The sequence below is a fragment of the Blennius ocellaris genome, assembly GCF_963422515.1.
Source record: "Blennius ocellaris genome assembly, chromosome: 10".
Taxonomy (NCBI): domain Eukaryota; kingdom Metazoa; phylum Chordata; class Actinopteri; order Blenniiformes; family Blenniidae; genus Blennius; species Blennius ocellaris.
In genome coordinates this window covers 9,259,529-9,280,893 of record NC_137659.1, presented here as the reverse complement: position 1 = coordinate 9,280,893, position 21,365 = coordinate 9,259,529, and the positions used below count along the sequence as shown (strand labels likewise).

The 21,365-nt window shown below is 41.2% G+C and overlaps 1 protein-coding gene across 1 annotated transcript in view; it reads right to left on the bottom strand.

The window, feature by feature from the left end:
* Positions 1 to 828: 828 nt before the first annotated feature.
* b4galt2 (UDP-Gal:betaGlcNAc beta 1,4- galactosyltransferase, polypeptide 2) overlaps positions 829 to 21,365 on the bottom strand; it is a gene marked incomplete at its 3' end in the record, with an annotated part of 141,650 nt that continues 121,113 nt past the window's right edge. The window contains exons 5-7 of the mRNA XM_080503975.1: positions 20,535 to 20,657; positions 8,942 to 9,046; positions 829 to 979 (exon numbers count right to left, since the gene is read on the bottom strand). Coding sequence (XP_080360101.1) covers positions 829 to 979; positions 8,942 to 9,046; positions 20,535 to 20,657 — 379 coding nt within the window. The remainder of the gene's footprint in view (positions 980 to 8,941; positions 9,047 to 20,534; positions 20,658 to 21,365) is intronic.

Sequence of the window (21,365 nt, the reverse complement as noted above, 5' to 3'; positions counted from 1 at the left end):
GGGTTTGATTGGGTAATCAGATCCAAATGGCTGACTCCCTGACAAAATGTCAATATCAAATCGTCCATTGGCGTCGTCATGTCGAGATAAGCTGATGTCTCTGATATGCAGACCATCTGATACACTCCCACGGTTTCATGGCTGCACATCAATACGCCCGGTTACTGTTACAGCTTCCAGCGACAATCGGAAAGGCCGAGGCAGTTCACTCTGAGACGACCTCTGTGGAGTTTGTTAAATATTCCCCGCTGTCTCACTTTGACTCCGCTGTTCATTGAATCCGAGCAAACCGCCCACTTTTTTTTTTGGCTTCATTCAGAAGAAATCCCTTTGGGTGCCGTCCAACATTTCTGGAAGAGGCTAAAGTGTCAAATGATATTACTGCCTCATCTTTTAATCTCCTGGCAATGGGTCCTGTCAATATACCCCTGGATGCTCTCCTGTTTACAAAAGGATTGTTCATGGAAAGACTCCCGACTCTCCACGCAGACCTTCGGTCACGGTCTCGCGCACCCAGATTGGTCCCCAAGTGATTCATTTGGAAGTCAGTGATGGGCGCAGCAAAGGCAGGGGCGGTACCCGCCATTCGCTGCTTGTAGAAAGTGTCGGTGGAGAAAGCCTGAGTCGTAAAAATCAGACCGTATCAAGCTGAGAAACGAGAGGAAAAGAGCCAGAAAGAGACACCGATGTGCTTGTGACAAGTTTTCTCAACCTCCGCGGCGACGTCCTTCCAGACATTTGGACAATGCTTCCTTTAAGACCTCTCCCTCGTATCTTTCGCCCTCTTTCAGACGCCTCCCGTCCTCTTCCGCCCCGCCTCTGTCCGCTCTAGCCCTTGATGGGCCGAGGAGGCGGCTTGCCGATTTCCACAGAGATGTTCGTGTACAGAGCATATTTCTTGATCTGAACCAGTCTGTAGGTCAGAGAGTTGATGCCGTCGGTCTTCATTGTGTTCTTGGTGTTCCTGATTTTGTGGAACCTGAGGGGTGACAAGGAGAGAGGGAGAGAGAGAGAGAGAGAGAGAGAAAAAAAATCAGATTCACGTTCACAAAAGAACTGTCACACCAGGTGGACTCATGATTTTTCCTTTTTCTTTCTGAAAGGTTTCTTAGCCACGCTGAGGCTTTGGCTTGAGCTGTGAGGTACGAAAGTTACACTCCAGGAAACTGCTGATAATTACACTGCTGCGTGGCTGACGAGGACACATAAATCACGTTTTTCCAACTCTTTTGTTCTGATCCAGCGCTCAGATGAAAGACGAGAGGAGAGGTAAAATATGAAGGAAGCAGAGTTGTTCACTCTTCAGGAAAGTGCAGGCATCGGACAACAGAAACATAGTGTGTGAGAAACACTTGATACCAACTAACAAACCCACCGACTGAATCATCATCCAGCCATCAACGGCGTTTAACCCTTCGTGTAAAAACATTAATACACATTCGGAAAACCTAATATATTGAGATTCAGCACAACAGCACTATGTGCCAACTAAAATGGAACAAAGATCAACTAACTGAATCATCAATTTCTCTTTTTATTTCCATGTTTTGATAATTCTTAATCATTAACCCATACATTGCCCTGAGCACAAATTGATCTGAGCCACTCAACACACCACCTTCTGGTACACATTGGTATTACAAGAACTGGCAGGCAACGGCTTATTGGTTATTTCCATCAACAACAAAAAAAATCTCTCATATTATCCAGACTATTTGGTGGGCAACATAGAGCCTGTGGGTCAAAACCAGCCTGCAAGAGGCTTCAATCCGGCCCATCAAACCACCAAGCAAATGGTAAAAATATGAAAGAAAATATTTATTTAATGAACACATCTTTTAAGAGTAGCGACAACACAACACTGAGACCCGAGCTGAGATATGAGTGATGCTGCCATGAAAGAGAGCTAACTTGTTGCTATCAAACTAGCCTCAAAGCCACGCTGTCGAGATTAATTTGTGAAAACATGCTGAATACAACTTTACGACATTTTAGGAGACATTTCACTGTATTTTGCACCAGAAGAATTCATTAAAATTGCTTTTATGTTGAGATTGTAGCCATTTTTTGGTTGTAATTTGGTTTTACTGAAACATGTTCATCACATATACTCCATGTACCACAATAAAAAACAAAACTTTAAGGTTTAAATTGTACGGTTATTGTGGGACTAATTTACCGGTCCAAGCCACTCATGATGAAATTGGGCTGTATGTGGCCACTGAATTGAAACGTGTTTGACACCCCAGCTCTAAACCTGACAGATTAAAAAGCTCCCAGGAAACAGAAACAAACAGCTCTTTTTGATGAGGTTTTAGTTTCTGTGCAGCTCTTGACCATCAGGTGGTGCTGTGGCATTGTAGCGAGACTGTGTGAGCAGCATTGTCCTCAACATCAGCCCAGGATGCTCTCAATTGTGCTTGAATATCCTCTCCTCTCCCATTGGCAGCGGTTCAGCAGTTACATCAGAATCTGCTCTGATTTTTAGCTTTAAAGAAGGAAAGAAAAAAAAAGAAAAATCATTCACAGAGTGTGTCAGGCGGTTGCACGGTGCACCGGCGTGTGATGCAACCTTCGGATTGGAAACATACACACACAAAAAAAGCGCTCCTGTCACCCTGGTTAGTAGTAACACTTTTCGCACCCCAGTCAGAATGGAAATGAGGCCACGAGTGCGAATGTCTAACGGCGTGTTTACACCGCTCTTGTCTAACAAATTCTTCCTTTGTTGCGCTGGCGCCAGCAGAGGAGGAGCCGAGGAGTTGGCAGCACCATCGCCGTGCCTGTATTAAAAAAAAAAGAAAAGAAAAGAAAAAAGAGGCTTCTCTCGCTTTAATAATATGCTTTGGACGTACGAGTGGAGTCGACACTCGACATGGACCAGTGAGTCTCTGCATCACTGACAGACTAGTGAAGATCTCTGTTTGCTTTTCTTTTTTTTTTTCTTCCCATCGTCGACTCTCACCAATCACAGAGGGGAAAAAAAAACAAAAAAACAGAGCTTCATGGGCATGAATAAGTGGTTAGCGCTCTCTCAGCATAATTCAAAGCCATGAATTAAAAACCTTTCCGGATGGAGTCTGCATGTTCTTCATACAATGTTTGTGTGTTTGCACTCAAAATGAAAGCTTTGCGTGTTCACTTTAAAACGTTATGATGTGAACAGGGCTTTAATCACCCATACGTAATGTCGTCTGCCCCAATTAAATACAACTCAGTCACAAGTCAGGGCAGAAAATGAAGAGTAGATAAGCACTGAGATGTATATATATATATATATATATATATATATATATATATATATATATATATATAAATATATATATATATAAATCTCAGAGCGTGACAGATGGAGGGAGATATACCGATATTAAAAATGAAGCAAATGACGACTGTAGGCCAGAAAAATCCCTGCAAAAATCTTTGGCTGGATCTGTCAATCAGATTAGACACAATAATTTAATTCTTACACGGAGAATATCTGCAGCACTCTGTAGGCTCTTACTATATGTATCATTTCACGCCTGTTAGTCTCACTTAGCCTAACTATATTTTAGAGAGTTAAAGGGCGCGACAAAGACACTGCTTCTTACATATTCATTAGCCTGATTTCCTGGCATCCTAACTGGGCTAAGTAAGGCTCCATTTTTAATTCTGTGGAGGGCCTCGCAGGAAAACGCGGCTCAACAATAGCTCCTTGAGACCAGCCACTGAGGTCTGTTTGGTTTATCTGTCATATTTGGCCCACTTGGCGTTGCTGCACAAGAAGAAAGTGTTGTAGAAAGACAGTAACCCAGCTGTGTAATCAACATATATATATATATAAAAAAAAAAAAATCTAATCAGATTTATTAACAGCAATATTGAGAAGCTGAGAGCAAATTGTGATTTTGACACCATTTGGTTCGGTTTGTGTTCACGCTACATTTTGAGATCAAAATGCCTCGAAAACGTCATGCAATTACAACAGCTGCTTGTTTGGGGGTGCCGCCGCCCGAAACAAACACTGACCAGAGTGGAAGTAAAAAGGAAACATAGCTCATTCATTAGTTGGTTTTGCATTCACATTGAATAGTCTTCAGCTACTAACTTTTGATGCATATTTTAATTTAACTTCATTCCCGTTTAAACCCACAACACACTCTGCATATTTTAATGTTTCTTTTTGATAGTTTTACCCTCCAATAATATATATTTATTTTAATCATGATTCCTCCTCAGATATTAAGGAGAAAAAAAACCCTGCTTGGAAAAGGCATCCCCCTGATCCCTCAATATCCAAGACTAGAGCCCCTTAAAGCTTCTTGGCAATTTGAAGAAGTCACACTGAGGTAGGCAGAGGTTGCATATACTGCCTCATATCGACTTTTCTTGGTGGAATTGACCATTTCTATTAGGTTTTCCACAAACTGAAGCACACAAATACCTAGAAGTCGGAGGTTTTGGACACATTTGGTTGTATTAGATCCATTTGAACTAGATCCATTAACCCCTATGAGTGGACCTTGGGGTAACATACAGATGTAATTCAGATGATCTTGCCACAAGTGAAGTTAAAAATGATGCACTCAGCCGAATCCAGGTAGAGGAGGAACCGATAATACTGGAGACAACTCATTTCGATTCATTCCTCTTGGAAAATATCCTTCCTCACTTGCAGAAAATAGATGATTTAGAAGATTGAATCAATTTGAAACCTCCGATGCAGAGAGAAAGTGAAGCCCTTAAAACTGCCCTTAAATGAATGCAAAAGACTGGCTCTAGGAGATTAGAAGTGATAGATCCGAACAAGAAGAGAGCTAGGAGGCAGAAAACGTTCCCCCCACTCCGCCCACACCGCCTCAACGCGGCCATACGGTGGCCTTTCACAGCCTCCTGATTATTCTGAGCTGCTACGCTTTATTTAAGCCCAAATCCCACTACTTCTTCTCTAAAAGATCCTTTAGGCTGAAATATCCTACACATCATAATGAGTGTCCAGGGGGGCTGCGAGGATGAGGTTTCAATCGGCTAATAGAGCGCTCTTTCTTGCCCTCTCGCAGTGGTTATGAATAATGTATCCAACCCAAATAAATAGCATCCCCGTCGGTGTCACCTGTTATTGAGTATGTCTGGTCTGAGAGAGAGAGAGAGAGAGAGAGCGAGAGAGAGAGAGCGAGCGAGATACAGAGAGAGAGCGAAAGAATCAAAGACACACACACACATGCGCGCACGCAAACACTTTCTCCCACAGCGTAGCGGTTGATTTATTGATTTTGATGAAGGCGACTAGTCCGAGCTCGCAGGCTCCTCGTCTCTATAGGTGTCATTTCAGCGGGCAATTACAGACGGATCGTTGGATTCGTCTCCGTCTGACACACACGGACAAACTCACATTCGCACAAAACAATGATGGATGACACATTACAGGACCCTGGCTATAGCAGACCCTTCACGGTGAGGTTATCGACATCATTTAACAATCCAGAACGTTAATGGTTAAAGGTTAATCTTAAACCACTTCTCGACAGCTGTCTGCTCTTTCACGTGCTTCCAGCAGGAAAGAACAAAAAATCTTTTTGTCATTTGTCTCCAGCTTATTTTACACTTGTGGTTAATGCTGCTGTCCTCCCTGACGTGGGCAGAGAGTCGCGTTGGGCCTTTATTGCTTGGAACAGAGCACAACAGTGAAGCAACATTAAATAGGATTTCCTCTTAAAGCAAGTGATCCTGCCAAATGTAGAAATGTAGTAGTTTATATTTGCCTGTACTACAAAAAACAAATGTTTGATCATATCAAGAAATTTATGTTGAAATAGACCAAGGATCTTAGATGAGAAGCTGGCCTCCAGACAGTGTTGTACAACTTTAGCATTTTCCATCGATTGGAATTTACAGCTGAATTCTGATGAGTTTTGCCTTTTTTTTGTGTTAGGATGGATGAGATCTTTGTGTAGCTATCGTAAGGCTTATTTATGCAACAGCACATTTCAGTAGGGTAAAAGTAACTTGTCTAACACTTGCTATAACGCATCGTTATAAGTGAAAACTCATTGTGTTTTCATTTCAGAACAGTTTTACGTTTACATTGCAACGTTTTGAAAATGATATCCGTGGGCGTGCCAGGCCACGAGTTGGTGTTGTTGGTTGTTTTCGTAACAATATCATACACAGAGGACAAGACATCATAAACAATAATGGCGAGTACACAGACACTCCTATGCACAGACGATGAAGTTGGATTGCTATTCCTGGTGACTGTCAACTATAAAACCACCAGGTCCCAGGAGAACATGGACTGGAAGTCATGACACTCTGGAGGAAGCCATTGTTGTTATTGTCCATCGACTCATGCACGTGTCGAGGAACCATCTACTATGGCGAGCGTGCAAATGGACAGTAGCTTTTTCTGCTGTTTCCATGTCGATGGACTCAAGTACTGTTGTAATCAGACCCCAAAACCCAGCAAAGGTTTTCTCTTTTCACTTGAAAACGTCCTGAACCTTTGTGGCCCTGAGACACTTTAATTTAGCTCTAATCCCCCTGGTTTTCATCCACACTAATGTTTAGCTGGTAGTATTCACACTCAAAGAATCCTTTGCAGCAGGATTAATTGATTAAGTGAATTGTATTGGACTCCTGGCTCAGAGGCTATCTGCAAACCTCAAATCAAATATCAAATAGGCGACAGTGTTGTTGCGTGGCTGCAGTGGCTCTTGTTGAAAGCCGTTTTTTTTTAAATCTTCTTATAAACCAATTTAGGAACCACAACTAAACAAGACAGCCCCGGCCTGTCAAACTGCTGCAACATAATAAAGTCACATGAGATCAAACTAGGGGAATATCGCACGAAGAGAGGGGGGGTGGATTAGATTTCACTGTATCGTCTTCCTGCCCGGGCTTCTATCGATCTCTGTGGCAAGGCATCGCTGCCCAAGCCATCCAGGCATGAAAACGGGGCCTCTTAGAGGAGAATAAACAGTGATAATCCACGTTTAAGCAGCTTAATGTGAGGTGCTACACTCCTGGTGATTACCGTGTCTGGAAGGGCTCATCCCAACAATATTGGGTCTCATTCATCAAACCATAAAATGTACACACATTTAAAAAGGGAAGCATTTTTAGGCATTTGTCTGCAGAGCAATTTAAATGGTTCGAGCCAAAAGAGCAACATTTAAGCCCCCAGGCAGCATCTCTGGGAAGCAATTTCTGCTTTATTAAAAATGTTTTGTCCTTGGCATTTAGGGATGTTGAGCAGTGGTCATCATGATATTTTTTTCTATTGACATTTAGGTCAAAGACCTGACGCAACACTGCAGTGCTAATATTTCTGCAAATTATTCCCTTGGTGTTTATTTTACTTGCATTTCCAAGAATCCCGTGAGAACGAGAAAAGACTTTGGCATGTTTCAAACGTATGCAGCTTAGTTATTTAACACCCCCTCATGTCCTGATACATTTCAGTGGCTCTTTGTATTAATCTTTTACCATCCTGCTAAGAGTGTTTCATCAACTAGAAAACTCTTTCTCCCAGTGGCTTTGTCTCCAATAAGTCATGCATGAAACAGTACCTGAAGAAAGGCCACTGGAACAGCTCGGAGAGGCTCATGGGTTGATGTTAAAGGAAAGCACAAGCAGCATGTTTATCGTGATATCAACATGCACAATAACACATAACACTGGTTTTACGTTGATAAAATGTGTTTCAGTGAAGAAATTTCAATGTAAAAAGATGCATTCATTACAAGGAATTCACAATTTCATTAACGAGTTAAAAAAAATTCCACAGCTTGACAGTTATAATCATTTTATACTTGTCAACTTAAAGTCAAAAACACAAAAATCAAGGGAAAATGTCCACAAAGTCAACAAATTGCCTCTCATGATGTAATAAAAAATATATCTCAAAACACGAAAATATTAACATCTCCTACTGAAATCACTTTAAATGTCAATCATTATATAATTACTGTAATACTCAACATGATCATCGGATATTGTGCAGCGTTAATTCAGACAGACTGAAGGGTAATAATCTCAAAAAAACTCAAGATACGTTTCATTAAGATTGAGCAAATAACAGGCACAAAGTTGAATTGAAGGACATTTTGCATCAATATAAATAGCCCCACAAGTGTGTAATTCTAATTTGTACCACAAGGTGGTGTAGTGAACATTTTGCAGACCCGGTTTATTCAAATCTCTCACTTGCATTATAATATGGAAAAACCAACAAAATAAATGATCAGGTGCCTTGTTGACAGGACAATGTTTCTCGGAAGACTGAAAACTCAACTTAATTACAAACTGAAGAGACTCCTTCAGGTCATTTCATAGAAAATAATGCCAGTTTGTGTTGTTACAGAGCTCAGGTTTCTCCTCTCCACCTAACAGAAATCCCAGGCTTTCAATTCAACAAAATGATCAACGTTACCTCAATTGAAGCACTTTCTAAAGGGAGTCTTTAATAACAGGCTTTACGAGTATATAGGTGAATTAAAGGAGGTATTTTTCTCTTCACCTTCAGTCTCATTAGGGGCCGCTCAATGGGACCAACAGTAGGTGGCTTTGAGCAGCTGACATGCACAATGCGAGTCTGAAATTTGGTGGAAAAAAATAATAAGAAGAAATATCCTCATTTAAACAGCGCTGATTAAAGGTTAAAAATGTCTTCAGCATTTAAATCTCACAAAATCAGACAGGGTGACGGCGCATAATGTGGCCGGCAACGGGCGAAAAGCCATTACCCGTAGGTGCTGCCCTCTCACCGCCTCGCGTTTCTGAGTGTAGCACCTCTCCGCAGTCGACGCTCATTTACAGAAAACCTTCTGCGCGGCCACGTAATCATGGCCCCCTCACACGGACACGAACATTTTTGAAAAGAGCCGTCTGAACCGGAGAGCGGAGAAGCAAAAGGCCGCGATCGATGGGAAACGTGAGGCGGGAGACGGTGATGCAGTACCTCTGTGGGTTGGGCTCGTTGTGTTTGTCTCTCGTGTGCTTTATCATCCTGTAGCGGCCGATGTGATTGTCTGGCCTGGACACCTTCATCCCATTCAGAGTGATCCTGTAACACACAAACACAGTGCACATGAGACAAAGACGCAGATGTACAAGAAGAGCAAACTGAGAAGGTCCTTTTATCCATTATTAAATTTGCAATTTACTTAGTTAAAACTAGGAATATAATGGATTACTTCGCCATCACCATATTCACTGCATAATATCTAAGATGGAGCATCTAAATAAAAATGAATACCATTGAAAATGTTTTGTTATTTTTATACAACACAAACTAAAATGTTTCAAGCACGTGTTTGAAAAAAAAATGTGACAGATATAGGTTAACGGTTTAATCAGACAAAGAATTACCGTGTTTTCCATATTAAGTTCTTTTTTTGTCTAGTCATATGACAGCTTTACACGCAAGAAAGTTATGATGAATGTGATCATACAAAAAACATTGTAGAAGAAAAATCCCATTAAATTGGGACCACTGGACAGCACTATGAAAACAAAATATACTACAGCACCACAGGAAAACACAGCACCCCCCCCCCCCCCCCACCCCCGCGCTATTATTATCGTATTTGACTGATGAAGTGAGAAGAACAGAAGTGAGATTGATGAAATATACAACATAAAACAGAAACAGAGCTTCAGACAGGAGTTCAGAGTGGATGAGAAACTTTTGAGGGACTAGAGGGGAGCAGAGAAACTGTTACCATGATGAAGAAAACAAAGATCTAAAACAGCAAGTGTGAGAATTATCGATAGTGCAATTACGTCTGAGCAAGAAGAAAATAAATGCATTTTAGACACCCCCTGAAAGATTGACGTGTTTACCCATTTTCCGAAAAAAAAAAAAGGATTTCACACCCTTTCATTCCCAACAAGCACTCTTAAACGTGGCCCATCTCCGATCACCCTCCTCCTTTTTCCACCTTGTCCTTTCTCTGCTCATTTCCTTCACCTCCACTCTCCTCCGTACAGTAGCCAGTGCACTAAAGGTTAGACCGTCAACTACGTACTAATGCGATACACTAAAAATTATTGTTTTGTCGGCTTGCCAAGAAAAAAACAAGTTGTGGAACAGCATCTAAAATTAATATTAGTGCGAACACTTAAGGGAGAGGAAGGGTGAAAATAACCATGGAAAAGAAACATCACTGAACAAATCAATCAATCACCCTCCAGTTATTTAATAAAATGAGAGCGCACTAATTCTCTTGTTACACTTGTATATTACTGTGGACAAGAAAGGACTTTTTTCTTTGTCGGCTTTTCAAAGTCTAATTATATGAGAACATTTGTAATATTTAGGCCCAGTTTAAACGGCAACAAATACGAGCGTATCCAGAAAACTTGCTTCACTTTTGGAGGGTCCGTTTACACGAAAGCAGTGTGTGGATCCACTGTGTTCATGTTTATAGTGTATTGTTCTCTATACACAAGTCTGTGTGGTTTCAGACTTCTGGACAACAGCTCCGTGTCTTCACTGTTTATAGTAAATATAATGTGTTACTCCACAGGTCAAAATCCTAACTGACTCAAGCCTTTGTTCACTCACGGTCCGATGATTGTTCTGCTGTGTCTACTGGTTGGCTGCAACAATGAAGAGCTTTACACTCCAGTATTAGCATCCCTGCACCAGCTCACAGTAAAGATGGATTTTGAAATGATTTGACTTTAAATCTTCGAAACGGCCCACACCTTTTCAACCTGTCAGACGGCGAGGGCAGTTTTTTTTAATTCTGCTTTTTTGTGGAAGCAGATTTTCCCTTTCTCTATAAAAAGTAGAAGATTCCTGTTAAAAAGCCATAATCTCTTGACAGAGATTCCATTCAAAGCGGCAATTAAAGATAAAACCTCCAAGAGGTTGAAAGGGAGTCAAAGAGGTCGGCTTTACGGGCAGTGAGTTTATTTTCAAGCTTTAGATGTTCGCAGTTTCCGAGCACTCCGGTATTGATGCACGACTCTGCTGTATTGGTTTATTGGTCTTTTTTAATCTCCTTCACTTCTATCTTTGTCCACAGCCATTCCTTCACTCCCTCAGCTTCTTTATATTTACCCCTCGTACTTCTTTCTTACCACGTGCTCCCCCCCTTTACAGTATTTTCGCCTTCCCTCGTCTCCTTCGGCCTTCACCCTCCATTTTCTTTGTCTCCTTTACAGACCAGCAAAATGTAAATAACCTGGATAGAGCCTCAAGCCATCAAAAGCACATCAGCTGGTGGGAAGAAACCCAAACTCCATCAAAACAAGCCCATAAATAAATTCATTGGAAAACTAAACAGCCCTGCCTCCTATTTTTTTTTTAACCTCTCTGGAGTCTGGACGAGTTTGCTGACACATGCATAGGTGGCTGCTTTGTCAGTGTATCCAACTGTGTATGTATGTGTGACGGTGCATTCGTTTGCATAATTCAGAGGTTTATTATGTTGTAAATTATGTGGGACTTTGACAGTGAGCAAAGCGGATGCTTCCATTGCTCAAACTTAATCTTCTACGTACCCCCATTGCCCTGCACGGGCTGTGGTGAATCCCCTCTCTTTCATCAGATATTAACACGGATCTCCACAGACTTCATCTATATTCATAGGGACCCGGTGGGTAGAGTGGTCGTGTCCCAGTGGGACGGTGGGAGATTTGATTCCTCATCTCCCCCCATCCACATGTCTAAGGCTACATTCACGTTGCAGGCACATGCAACCCCATTTTTTTCTGATCACAAGTGACATAGTCTATGCAATCTGTTTTGTGACTGAATAATGCTATTGCGATTTTTGCTTCGATCACATGTGGCACAAAATCGGATATGTCTCTGATGTCTTTCAAAGTGACCCCCGGCTGAACAGCCAAGTCACATATATGTGACTTCTACATCATTGACGTGAGACGAGATAGTGTCTTGATAGTCGCTGACAGATGAATTCAAACGTCTTACTTTGACATCCTGAAGTTGTGGATGAACTGTGTCATTGAATCTCCTTGCAACCACTTGAAAATGGATCTATAGGCAACGTAGTAGCCATATTTACTCCCGTAAACAGCATAGTCGGTGTGATTTCTTCATGCACATTCACACTGCAGTCTGATGGAAATCGCAACAAAAATGTAGTGCGAACGATCATGCAAGGAAATGGGGTCTCAGGAAAAAATCGGAAATGAGCATCAAGACCTGTGGTGTGAACGTAACTACTGTGTCCTTGAGCAAGACTGTTGGCGACTGGCGTGTGAATGTGTGTGTGAATGGATGAATGTGATTAACACTGTAAAGCGATCTAAGCAAATCAATTTACCACTTAAACTGGTGAAATAAATTGTAGAGCTGATCAATCATTGGACCAAAAACTTTTCTATTTGCAAAGACCTATGGACTGTAACTTATCCTTCTAATGTTTTTTGCTGCTTTTATCATTGATTTTTAGTTTGATTTTATTTTAGAATTTTAACATGTAGCACTTAGAGATTTTTAAACAATGTAAAGTGCTTTACAAATAAAATGTAGTATTAATTTACATTTTTGTTAGATGACTTCAATAAAAGCTGGAAGAAGTTTGGAGATACTTGGTAAGCTAGGAATTCCTGTGTGCAAAGGTAAAAGCACAATATCACAGCTCACAAACACGAGCCTGAGTTATTTGGTGACTATAAATCAGAAAGGCGAATCCTGCCTTTACTCAGTCTTATCTGGGATGGTCTCCAGCCTGTGGGACCCTCACTTGGATAAAGAAGGTATGGAAGCAAGACAGATTTGAGTATTGGTTTTGCCAACTGATGTTCTTATTGATCTGCTGTTGTATATGGCTGTGGCTACCATCAGGTTCAGGATGTGATATAATTGGGAGCTATTGATCCAGAAAGAAGGAACTGTAGCAGAAAACGTGTTCATCCAGGAGCTGAGATACTGATTGAATACTAACAAGTGACCTTCCCAGTTATCTGAAGCTGAGCTGCAATCCAATAGAAGGCCATTTGTCTTCTAAAATGTTCAAAACTGTTAATATTTTTAATTACAGTCCAGCCAGTTGGAACATAGACTAATAAGTACAGTAAATTCCTTTATTCAGCAGATCTTAAGATTCTTCAGGCACATTCACATGTTACTCCACACGGTGCTCCATTGGAGTGTCGTTTAATGTCTTTACTGTGAAAAATTAAGCTACACAGGATTTAAAAAGTCTGCCACCATGGTGGAAGGATCTGAGTCAGTTTCCGGTTTTTGGTCAGCTTGTCTTTGGCGTCTTCTGTGGGGAAATGTTGGCAGAGAAAAGAAACAGCTCCGCGGCTTCTCATACATCACAGTGTGCTTTGCTTGCGTGAAATACCATTAGAGCTCCTTTAGAAATCTCTGTCTTGTGCGACATTGTCGCTTCGCAGCCTCCCGTTCTGAGAAGTCTCTTTTGAAAGTGTCTTAAAACAGTCCCAGAGGGTGAGCCGGCTCCTCCGGCGGCTGGTCCGTCTGTACGAGGCTTTTGCCTCGATGATTAAATGCTGGTCAAAGACACCTCGTTCACAAAAGAACCCCCCCCCCAAAAAAAAGAGGCCGTTATTATCCCACACACACACTGAAAACAGCCGCACATCATTCGCTAAATGAAGCTCACACTTGTTTTGTTCAATAGGGTTGGTGTTCAAGATGTAGCCGAGCACGTCTTGACGAAACCTGCATTCCGGCTGTGAACCTGCCGAGGGACTCTGCATACGTGAAATGACGAGTTGCTTTCTGACCAACCAACAAGCAAATCTTCCTTCTTACAGCGACTCATGCTCGAATGAAACAAAGCGTCCATACAGTGCTGACGAGCATCAGGATGGTGATTATTCCCCAAAGTGCTGACAGGCAGGAGGCAGTATGGTGCTGTGACAGGATTGTGTGAACATTATGTAAGAGGGGACAGGATAGTTAGGAAACTGTGGGAAGCGCAGACGTCCCCTGTGAGAGGAAACCGACACTTTCGACATCCCCCTCCACTGAAACATGGCAGGTGGGTGGCTGCTCTCAAACTCCCCTCCTAAAGAGACTGGAAATGCACTTTTTTTTGGGGGGGGGGGGGCAACTGATAAAGACTGAAAGCTGTTAAAGGGTAACTGGATTTTTCAAAGACTTATTTCTACTATCTATTAAAATGTCTTTCTACAGTATGGAATGAGCCACAAAGAATTCAGCATATTACTGATGAGCAAATCGGGAGCACAGCAAGAGCACTGCAGCGAGAACAATGTTGTTTTGCGAACCAACACTGATTAGTCAAGCAACTACTGTATGTGAAAAAGAGGACTTTTTAATTTTGAGAAAAAGTCACATGAGTTGTTGTCACTGCTTCTTGGCATACTTATGAAGTAACACCAATAATCCATCCATCCATCCAAACAGAAGAGAAATTATTTCATGTGACCACCCTTCTCAGTAAACTTGCAGGCAGTTTAGGGATGAATTCTGTAGGAATATTGTTGAAAACATCTTTCAGAATTAATCACAGATTGACTGTTAATGTAGGCTGGTGTTAGTGCTTCTTTCTGCACATGTAATCCCAATCATGTTGAGGTCAGTACTTATTTCATGGAAATATCCACAGATAGCACTCAAAAACCATTAGATTGCATGATTGAATAGTACTTAACTTTCAGTATTTCATGTGCTAGACAGGGAGGTTTGTTGACATAACTTCCACAACAATGCCATGTGTTGCGCTAAATGTTGAATTATTGTGGCGGGAGCTTCACCACATGACCACATTTAACAAGAAAAGATACTTTGAAAGTCTGTCACACCCTGTGTTTTATTGGTGAAAAAGGTTTGAGCACTCTCCATTTCCACATTCACAAATTCTTAGTTACAGGTGCACAAATCCCATTATACAAGCCAAATTGAACAACTGACACTTGGCGAAACACACATTTGGTTACCTGAATCAATGTGAAGTTTTTTTCCCCCAGGAGCCACACAATCCGTTTCCTTCAACTACAAATCACACATCGCGGCTCTACTGAGATATTTGGTGACAAATCATCTGTGCGTTTCGTCAATGAGATAAAGGGGTTGCTGAACCGAGATTGAATGATTTCAGAGCCAATCAGAGGAAGGCCTTTTATCCGCCTTTGCTAATGCACGTAAAATCTTCCCTGAGTGTCTGACCTTCCCAAGGCGCTGTAGCGATTATACCAATTGTAAGTGGAAGAAACAGGCTTCATATAAGCTGAGCTCCTGCAGCGAAGCCATGGAACAGTAAAGTCTTCTTCACTTACTGAGGAACCAGTTGGAAAGCACCAATCAACGCGAACTGTCCAGAGCTCGGAGACAAAATGAGAGCAGGAGGATGAGCTATTGTGAAAAGTTTAATTTGTAGCCTCCGGCAGTGTGGACAGTAGTTCAGGCGAGTGACGCACGCACGCACGCACGCACGCACGCACGCACGCACGCACGCACGCACGCACGCACGCACGCACGCACACACACACACAAACACACAAACACACTGACGCGTACAGACGACAGATCTATTTGATTGGATTAATCAGGAATTTCTGCAGCTATCCGCTTTTATTCCCACCAGTGGAGTTAATTGCATTAGAGAATTGGAGTGGACGGGAACCGTAATGCTGACGTGCTGCCTCGGGTCCCTCTGCCAGGACGAAATGAGACGAGGAGGAGGAGGAGGAGCAGGAATTGGAGGTGGTTGGAAGCAGAGGAAAAGAGAGGTGAGCTGTGTGGGTTTGAAAGAAGAATTAATGTGTTGTCGTTTCATACTGCAACAAAATGTGTCTGTACAGAAATCCCACTCCAATAAATAAGCAGTTTAAAGCAAATTCACTTTCACCAGCCACTTTATTACTCCTGTTCAGCTACTAATCAGCCACTCAATCAATAGCAACGCAATATATATAGGCATGTGGACATGGTCAAGGTAGGTTTCTGAAGTTCAAAGGGAGTATGAGAATGAATAAGAAAGTAGATTTTAAATGACTTAGTGAAAGGTCAAAGGAGCAAAATAACCATTTATTAGAACATTATTATTTTTAAGTCAGTGTATGGTCATTGTATATAAATACACACACGCAGAAATCAAACTCAGCCTATTTCTTTTCCTTTGACATTAAAAAAAGCTGACAGGATTTTGTCACAGTGCCGAGTCATCGTAGCAATAACCCATTAATTTTTTCGCTTTGTTGCTCGCTTGTTAGCCAACTAGTTAGTTACAAAGAAACGTAGTTAAAATAAGAAGCAATATTCTCATCACGTGCAGAGTCACTCTCGCATTCTGCATCTTGTTTTGACAGATTGCTGCATTTAGTGAGGTACTTGTGGGCCAGGGTGGTTTGTTGTCTCTGCGCCATGAATATTTGCTTTCATAATTCCTGAATAAAGTGGACACAAACCGGAGGAAACCTGTCAAATTATGCTGGAAGGCTTTTTTTTTTCTTTTTCTTTTTATCAATTTGCATCAAGATTTGAAGAGCCATTTTGTTTTACTTCTTTTTTTGCAGTAATTATGGGCCCAGACAAGATTTAAACTTTATTTATCATGCATAGACACTTCGGTTCTGTGGAAATATTGTGAATGTCCTCTTACTTTATTCAAATGTTGACAACTACATGGCTAAAAAAGAAATTGCCAGCCTCTACTGGTAGATGTTCATGATACTTGGATATGTGCTTGCATGTGTTTGATATCGTCGCCGAGGACGAAAGCGAGTGCATAAAAGTAATGCGGGTGTTTCTCCAGAGAAATACTTTTGAAAACACTTATATTTCAAAGGAGACGGCATCTCATAACGTTTTAAAGGCGGGACACATTGCTGCTGCTTGGTATGAGTAAGAGAAAAAAAAAGAAGAGGAGATGGAGATCACAGATTTGAGCAGCTGCAGTGGGCGACGAGGGAGCTGTTTTAATCAACACGTCTTCAGTGCGAGAGCAGTCCATGGGGTCAACGCTTCCTCTCACCAAAACAACCCGACAACTACTGTAATCTGACTGTTGGACATCAGCAGAGAAGCTCTAGCCCCGTTATGAAACATTCCTCTGTAGAAACACAGGATCTGATCGATGTATGAAAAATTGATATTACACACCTGCACATGTGGAAGCTGATTCCACAGGATTTACAATCAGATTCAGTCTGACAGACAAACATAATCTAAAATGAACAAAACAAAACTTGCCATCTTTACAATGTCTAAAAGGGTTTGTGTTCTGTATTGCTGTATCTGCTTTTAATATGTTACTAAGGGAGATATATATCGGTTCAGTTTTTAGCAGAATTGCTGCTGTTATTGTGGTAAAAGACATTTTCTCATCTGGCTCCCAAACACTGTTTTTTGTGCACTATTAGATGATGTTGTCTTTATTTTTAGGCCTTGCAATCTATTCTGACTCTATTTACCTTTGCTGTAGCAAAACGTCCTCCGCCGACACGTCCATCTTCATGGCATCATAGTTCATATTGTGTTTGTGGAGGCTTAGCGCACCATCCAATCACTCCATTGACCAAGCGACCAAACACGGAAATGATACCGTTTGCAGCAGGTCGTTCTCAGATTCACAACCTTATGCACATAAAAACCATCATTTGAATACTGGCAGAATGTCACTCAGGGCATTACTTTCATCTCATTGCCTGACAGCCACAGACTGAAAGCGAGATCTATTTGTGCCATTAAGCACACTTTATAAAGGATCTTGGCAAATCAGGCCCGGGTTCTCAAAGTGTCCACTCTAAATATTGACCTACAACCTCCAGTTTTCTGTCTGCTAAATGAAATGACAAACAATAACCCAAGAATGAAGTTCAAAGAAGATTAGACTTCGAAAGCACTTCATCACTGACCTTGTAAAACCTTGACGTGTGATTGAACTTTGAAAAAGCTCGACATTCTTGGAGTGCCGCGCTAATAATATCTTGACTCTTTACTCTATGGTTGAGGCTTCAGAGAAACACGTGCGCATCTGGTGCCGCGTGCTATGCTGGCTCTGGCTCGTGGCGTGGGGGGCTTTAAGGGCGGAGGGGCAAAGGGTAAGGAAAGGTGACAGGGGATGTGGAAAGCAAACGAGCGAGTGTGTAACCAGAGGCCACTGTTGCATAGTCAGAGAGGGTCGAAAACCCCTCCCCCTCATCTTTTACCCACCTACTTTCTGACGGGGCCTGGATGGGGGCAAGTATCCCCAGCAGCCATGTAAGTGGCATGTGTCCCCGTGCTGGAGCCACAGGCTCAGGGCACACTGAGCAGCAGGGACAGCGAGCAGCCCCGGGGGCTAGCGTTAAGCTGGCATGGCCGGCTGGTCTGTGGCATCTTAACCCACATAAGAAGACGAAACTGGTGGAGGAAAGCAAGAGACACTCCCTCCAGGATTCAGATGGCCTTTGTTGTGAGTGTTGCAGGCTGAAGTCCCCGATTTCGCGGGAGCTCTTCCAGAAAGTCGCGATAAAAGTTGTGGTGTATTTTTGTTGTTGTGGTGAAATTCAATTCATCTTTATTTATATAGTGCCGAATACAACACTCATTTCCAGGCAGGTTTTACAGAGAAAACCCAGCAATTACACGTCAGTAAACATAAGTAAGTATGAAAAGGAAAAAGTCCTTTTTAACAGGAAGAAACCTGCAGAACCAGGCTCAGAGGTGACCAAATTGCAAGAGCAAGTGAAAGTTTTGAACAGTAATTCAACATTGTTCCGTGTAATTAACATTCTGAGTTAATGGAATACTTTGACCAAAGAGCAAAAACACTTACTCCCAGTCCAGATTCTCCTGAGACTCTGTAGTTTTATAGTTAAGTCATCCGTAATTGTAAACCAAGTTTGCCTATACGAATGTCTGTGTACTGCCATATTGTCAACACAAAAACAATGCATTTTCAATTTGAACGTTTTCCCGTAAGAGCAAGTAACCAATGAAAACACACAGGTAACAAAGTAACACCAGAAAAAAAAAAAAAGACTCATGAGCCCAACCTGGACTTGAACCAGGTACTGCGATGCACCACGATGCAGCTCAGAGGAATAATAGCGAGTGGAATTCAAGGCTTTTTAGTTTTCAGCCAAGGTTCACTTTCAAGCTTTTATTTATTTTTACAATCAACATTTGTCTGCAGGGCATGAATTACTTTTTTTTTGTTCTACTTTGCTATAATATTTCTGAAAATTGCGTGGGTTGATGAAAATTCCAATACTTATTTAGGTTTTTTTTTATAACTGCCCTCTGAAAAATGAACTGTATGAACTGTTGCAACATTTCAGTTCTCTTAACTTTAATTTGCTTCAGTTCCTACACAGCTGTTAAACTTTGTTATTTCATTAAAAAAAAAAAACTTCTCAAAAAGTATCGACTGTCATTTCTCCGGCTTAAATCATGAAAGTGAAGCTTTTTATTGTTAATGAATGTCAACGCCTCCACTGTTAAGTAGACACTACACAATTAACGCATTTTGCATTATTTAAGAAATCCTGTTGGAGTAATATTTGTGAAATTAATATTATTTGTAAATTGATTAGTCTTTCATCAAAAAAATTGTTAATTTCTTCAAAAACATCAAATTGTGCAGAGTTATGAGTTCTTTTTTTTTTTTTTTTTTTTACAGTAGTGTGTGTGTGATTTCGTCCAATTGAGCCATTTTACTATTATTGCCTGTTTTGTTTGCAGGATGTATTCATGTTTATTACATTACAGCTTAAATTTCAGTGTGTAACACAGACTTTTGACTGTGGTGCTGCTCTGGGGTGAAAATGAACTGTGCAGGTCAGTATCAATAAAGGTTTCCCCTTCTTTGGTTTTACAGCTGCTGAAAAAGCACAAAAACACCCTGAGGGAAATCTACAGCATCTAACAAGTCAGTGCACCTATTACTCAAAAAAAAAAAAAAAAAAAAAAAAAAAGGACCAAGAAACTACCTGTATCCCTCATCCTCTGGCACATCATGAGTAACGACACAGTAACTCACCAGGCCTGGCACACACATATATTACATCACATCGTTCCTGATGCTGACAAACAGCTGTGATCTCCTGAACTTTAAAGCCAAATCTGAAATGCTGAGTTTTTGCTTTTCTCTAATGCTATAACTCTTTCCAAAAAAAATTTAAGAATAAAATAATTGAAATGTGAGGGGAAATAAGCATGGGGATACAATAAAAATAGAGGTTTCATTCACCGTGTCGTAGCCACTTGAAACAACGATTTCAAGTGAAAACGGAAAAACTTCTGCCGTGTTTTGGGTGTCCGTTTGAAGGAGTCACTTAAAACGGCTTGCAAGAACTTTTTGAAAATGCGTCGACTGAACGGAGACGAAGCAAAACCCCAAGATTGACCGTGTTTGAAATAATCACAATAGATCATGTCACAGGGAATGATGACGTACACTTTACAAAACTAGGCTAATTAATAGTGAAAATGTGTGATGAGCAAGTTATCAAAACTATAATATGATCTCAACAGTGACACTGAAAAACTCACTTTTTGCCTCTACCCATCGTCACCTGGGGTCATCGTGCTCTGCTCAACTCAGTTATGTAAAGTGGTATAAACATTGGATTGATGGATGGACTTCATGACTCACCTGTTGTAAATGTCGTCGTCCTCCCCTCCCCAGCCCCAGTACTCGTTTGGAAAGCCGTTGATCTTCAGAAACTGTTTTTTACTGAGGCCCGAAACGCCCCCGAAGTAGCCTGCATATGGCAGTCTGTTGGAGAGGAGAGAAGAAAATCAATTTATAATCAATGATTTTTCAGTTCATTAGAAATATTTATTTATTTATTTTTTCTTTTACATTTTGCATGTGGTGTTTGGACGGAAATATCAGAGAGAGAGAGAGAGAGTGTGTGTGTGTGTGTGTGTGTGTGTGTGTGTGTGTGTGTGTGTGTGTGTGTGTGTGTGTGTGTGTGTGTGTGTGTGTTGAAAAGGACACATTGATGGGGAAAGCAGGAAGAGAGATATAGAGCGTGAGTTGATGAACAGCATGTTTTTCTTGAGAACTTTAAGAAGCGGGTTTGAATATTTTATCAGGTCTCATACGAGGAAGATAAACAAACCTCTTATGCAATATCCTCACTATCCTCTTGATTACTTTTAAGTTAGAGAGTGATATCCGCCAGCACATGCTCACTGATGGATAACTACAAGATACAGCATCGGCACTGCAAAAAGTAACTCTTAGTTTGAAACTACATGGTTTAGATTATTGTCCAAAATAAAGGCAAACATATAATGTGAAATATGCGTTGAGGTTTAAGTAATAATTTTTCAGAAGCACTAGTTTTTTATGCAGTATAATACACAAACTATTTAAAATGCTCAGCAAAACAAAAATGTATCTCTTCTGTAAGTGAGGAGGATTTGAGTTCTCTTCAAAAGTTTCCAGTGGGATTTAGTTCAACGTCGCCTGTTTCAA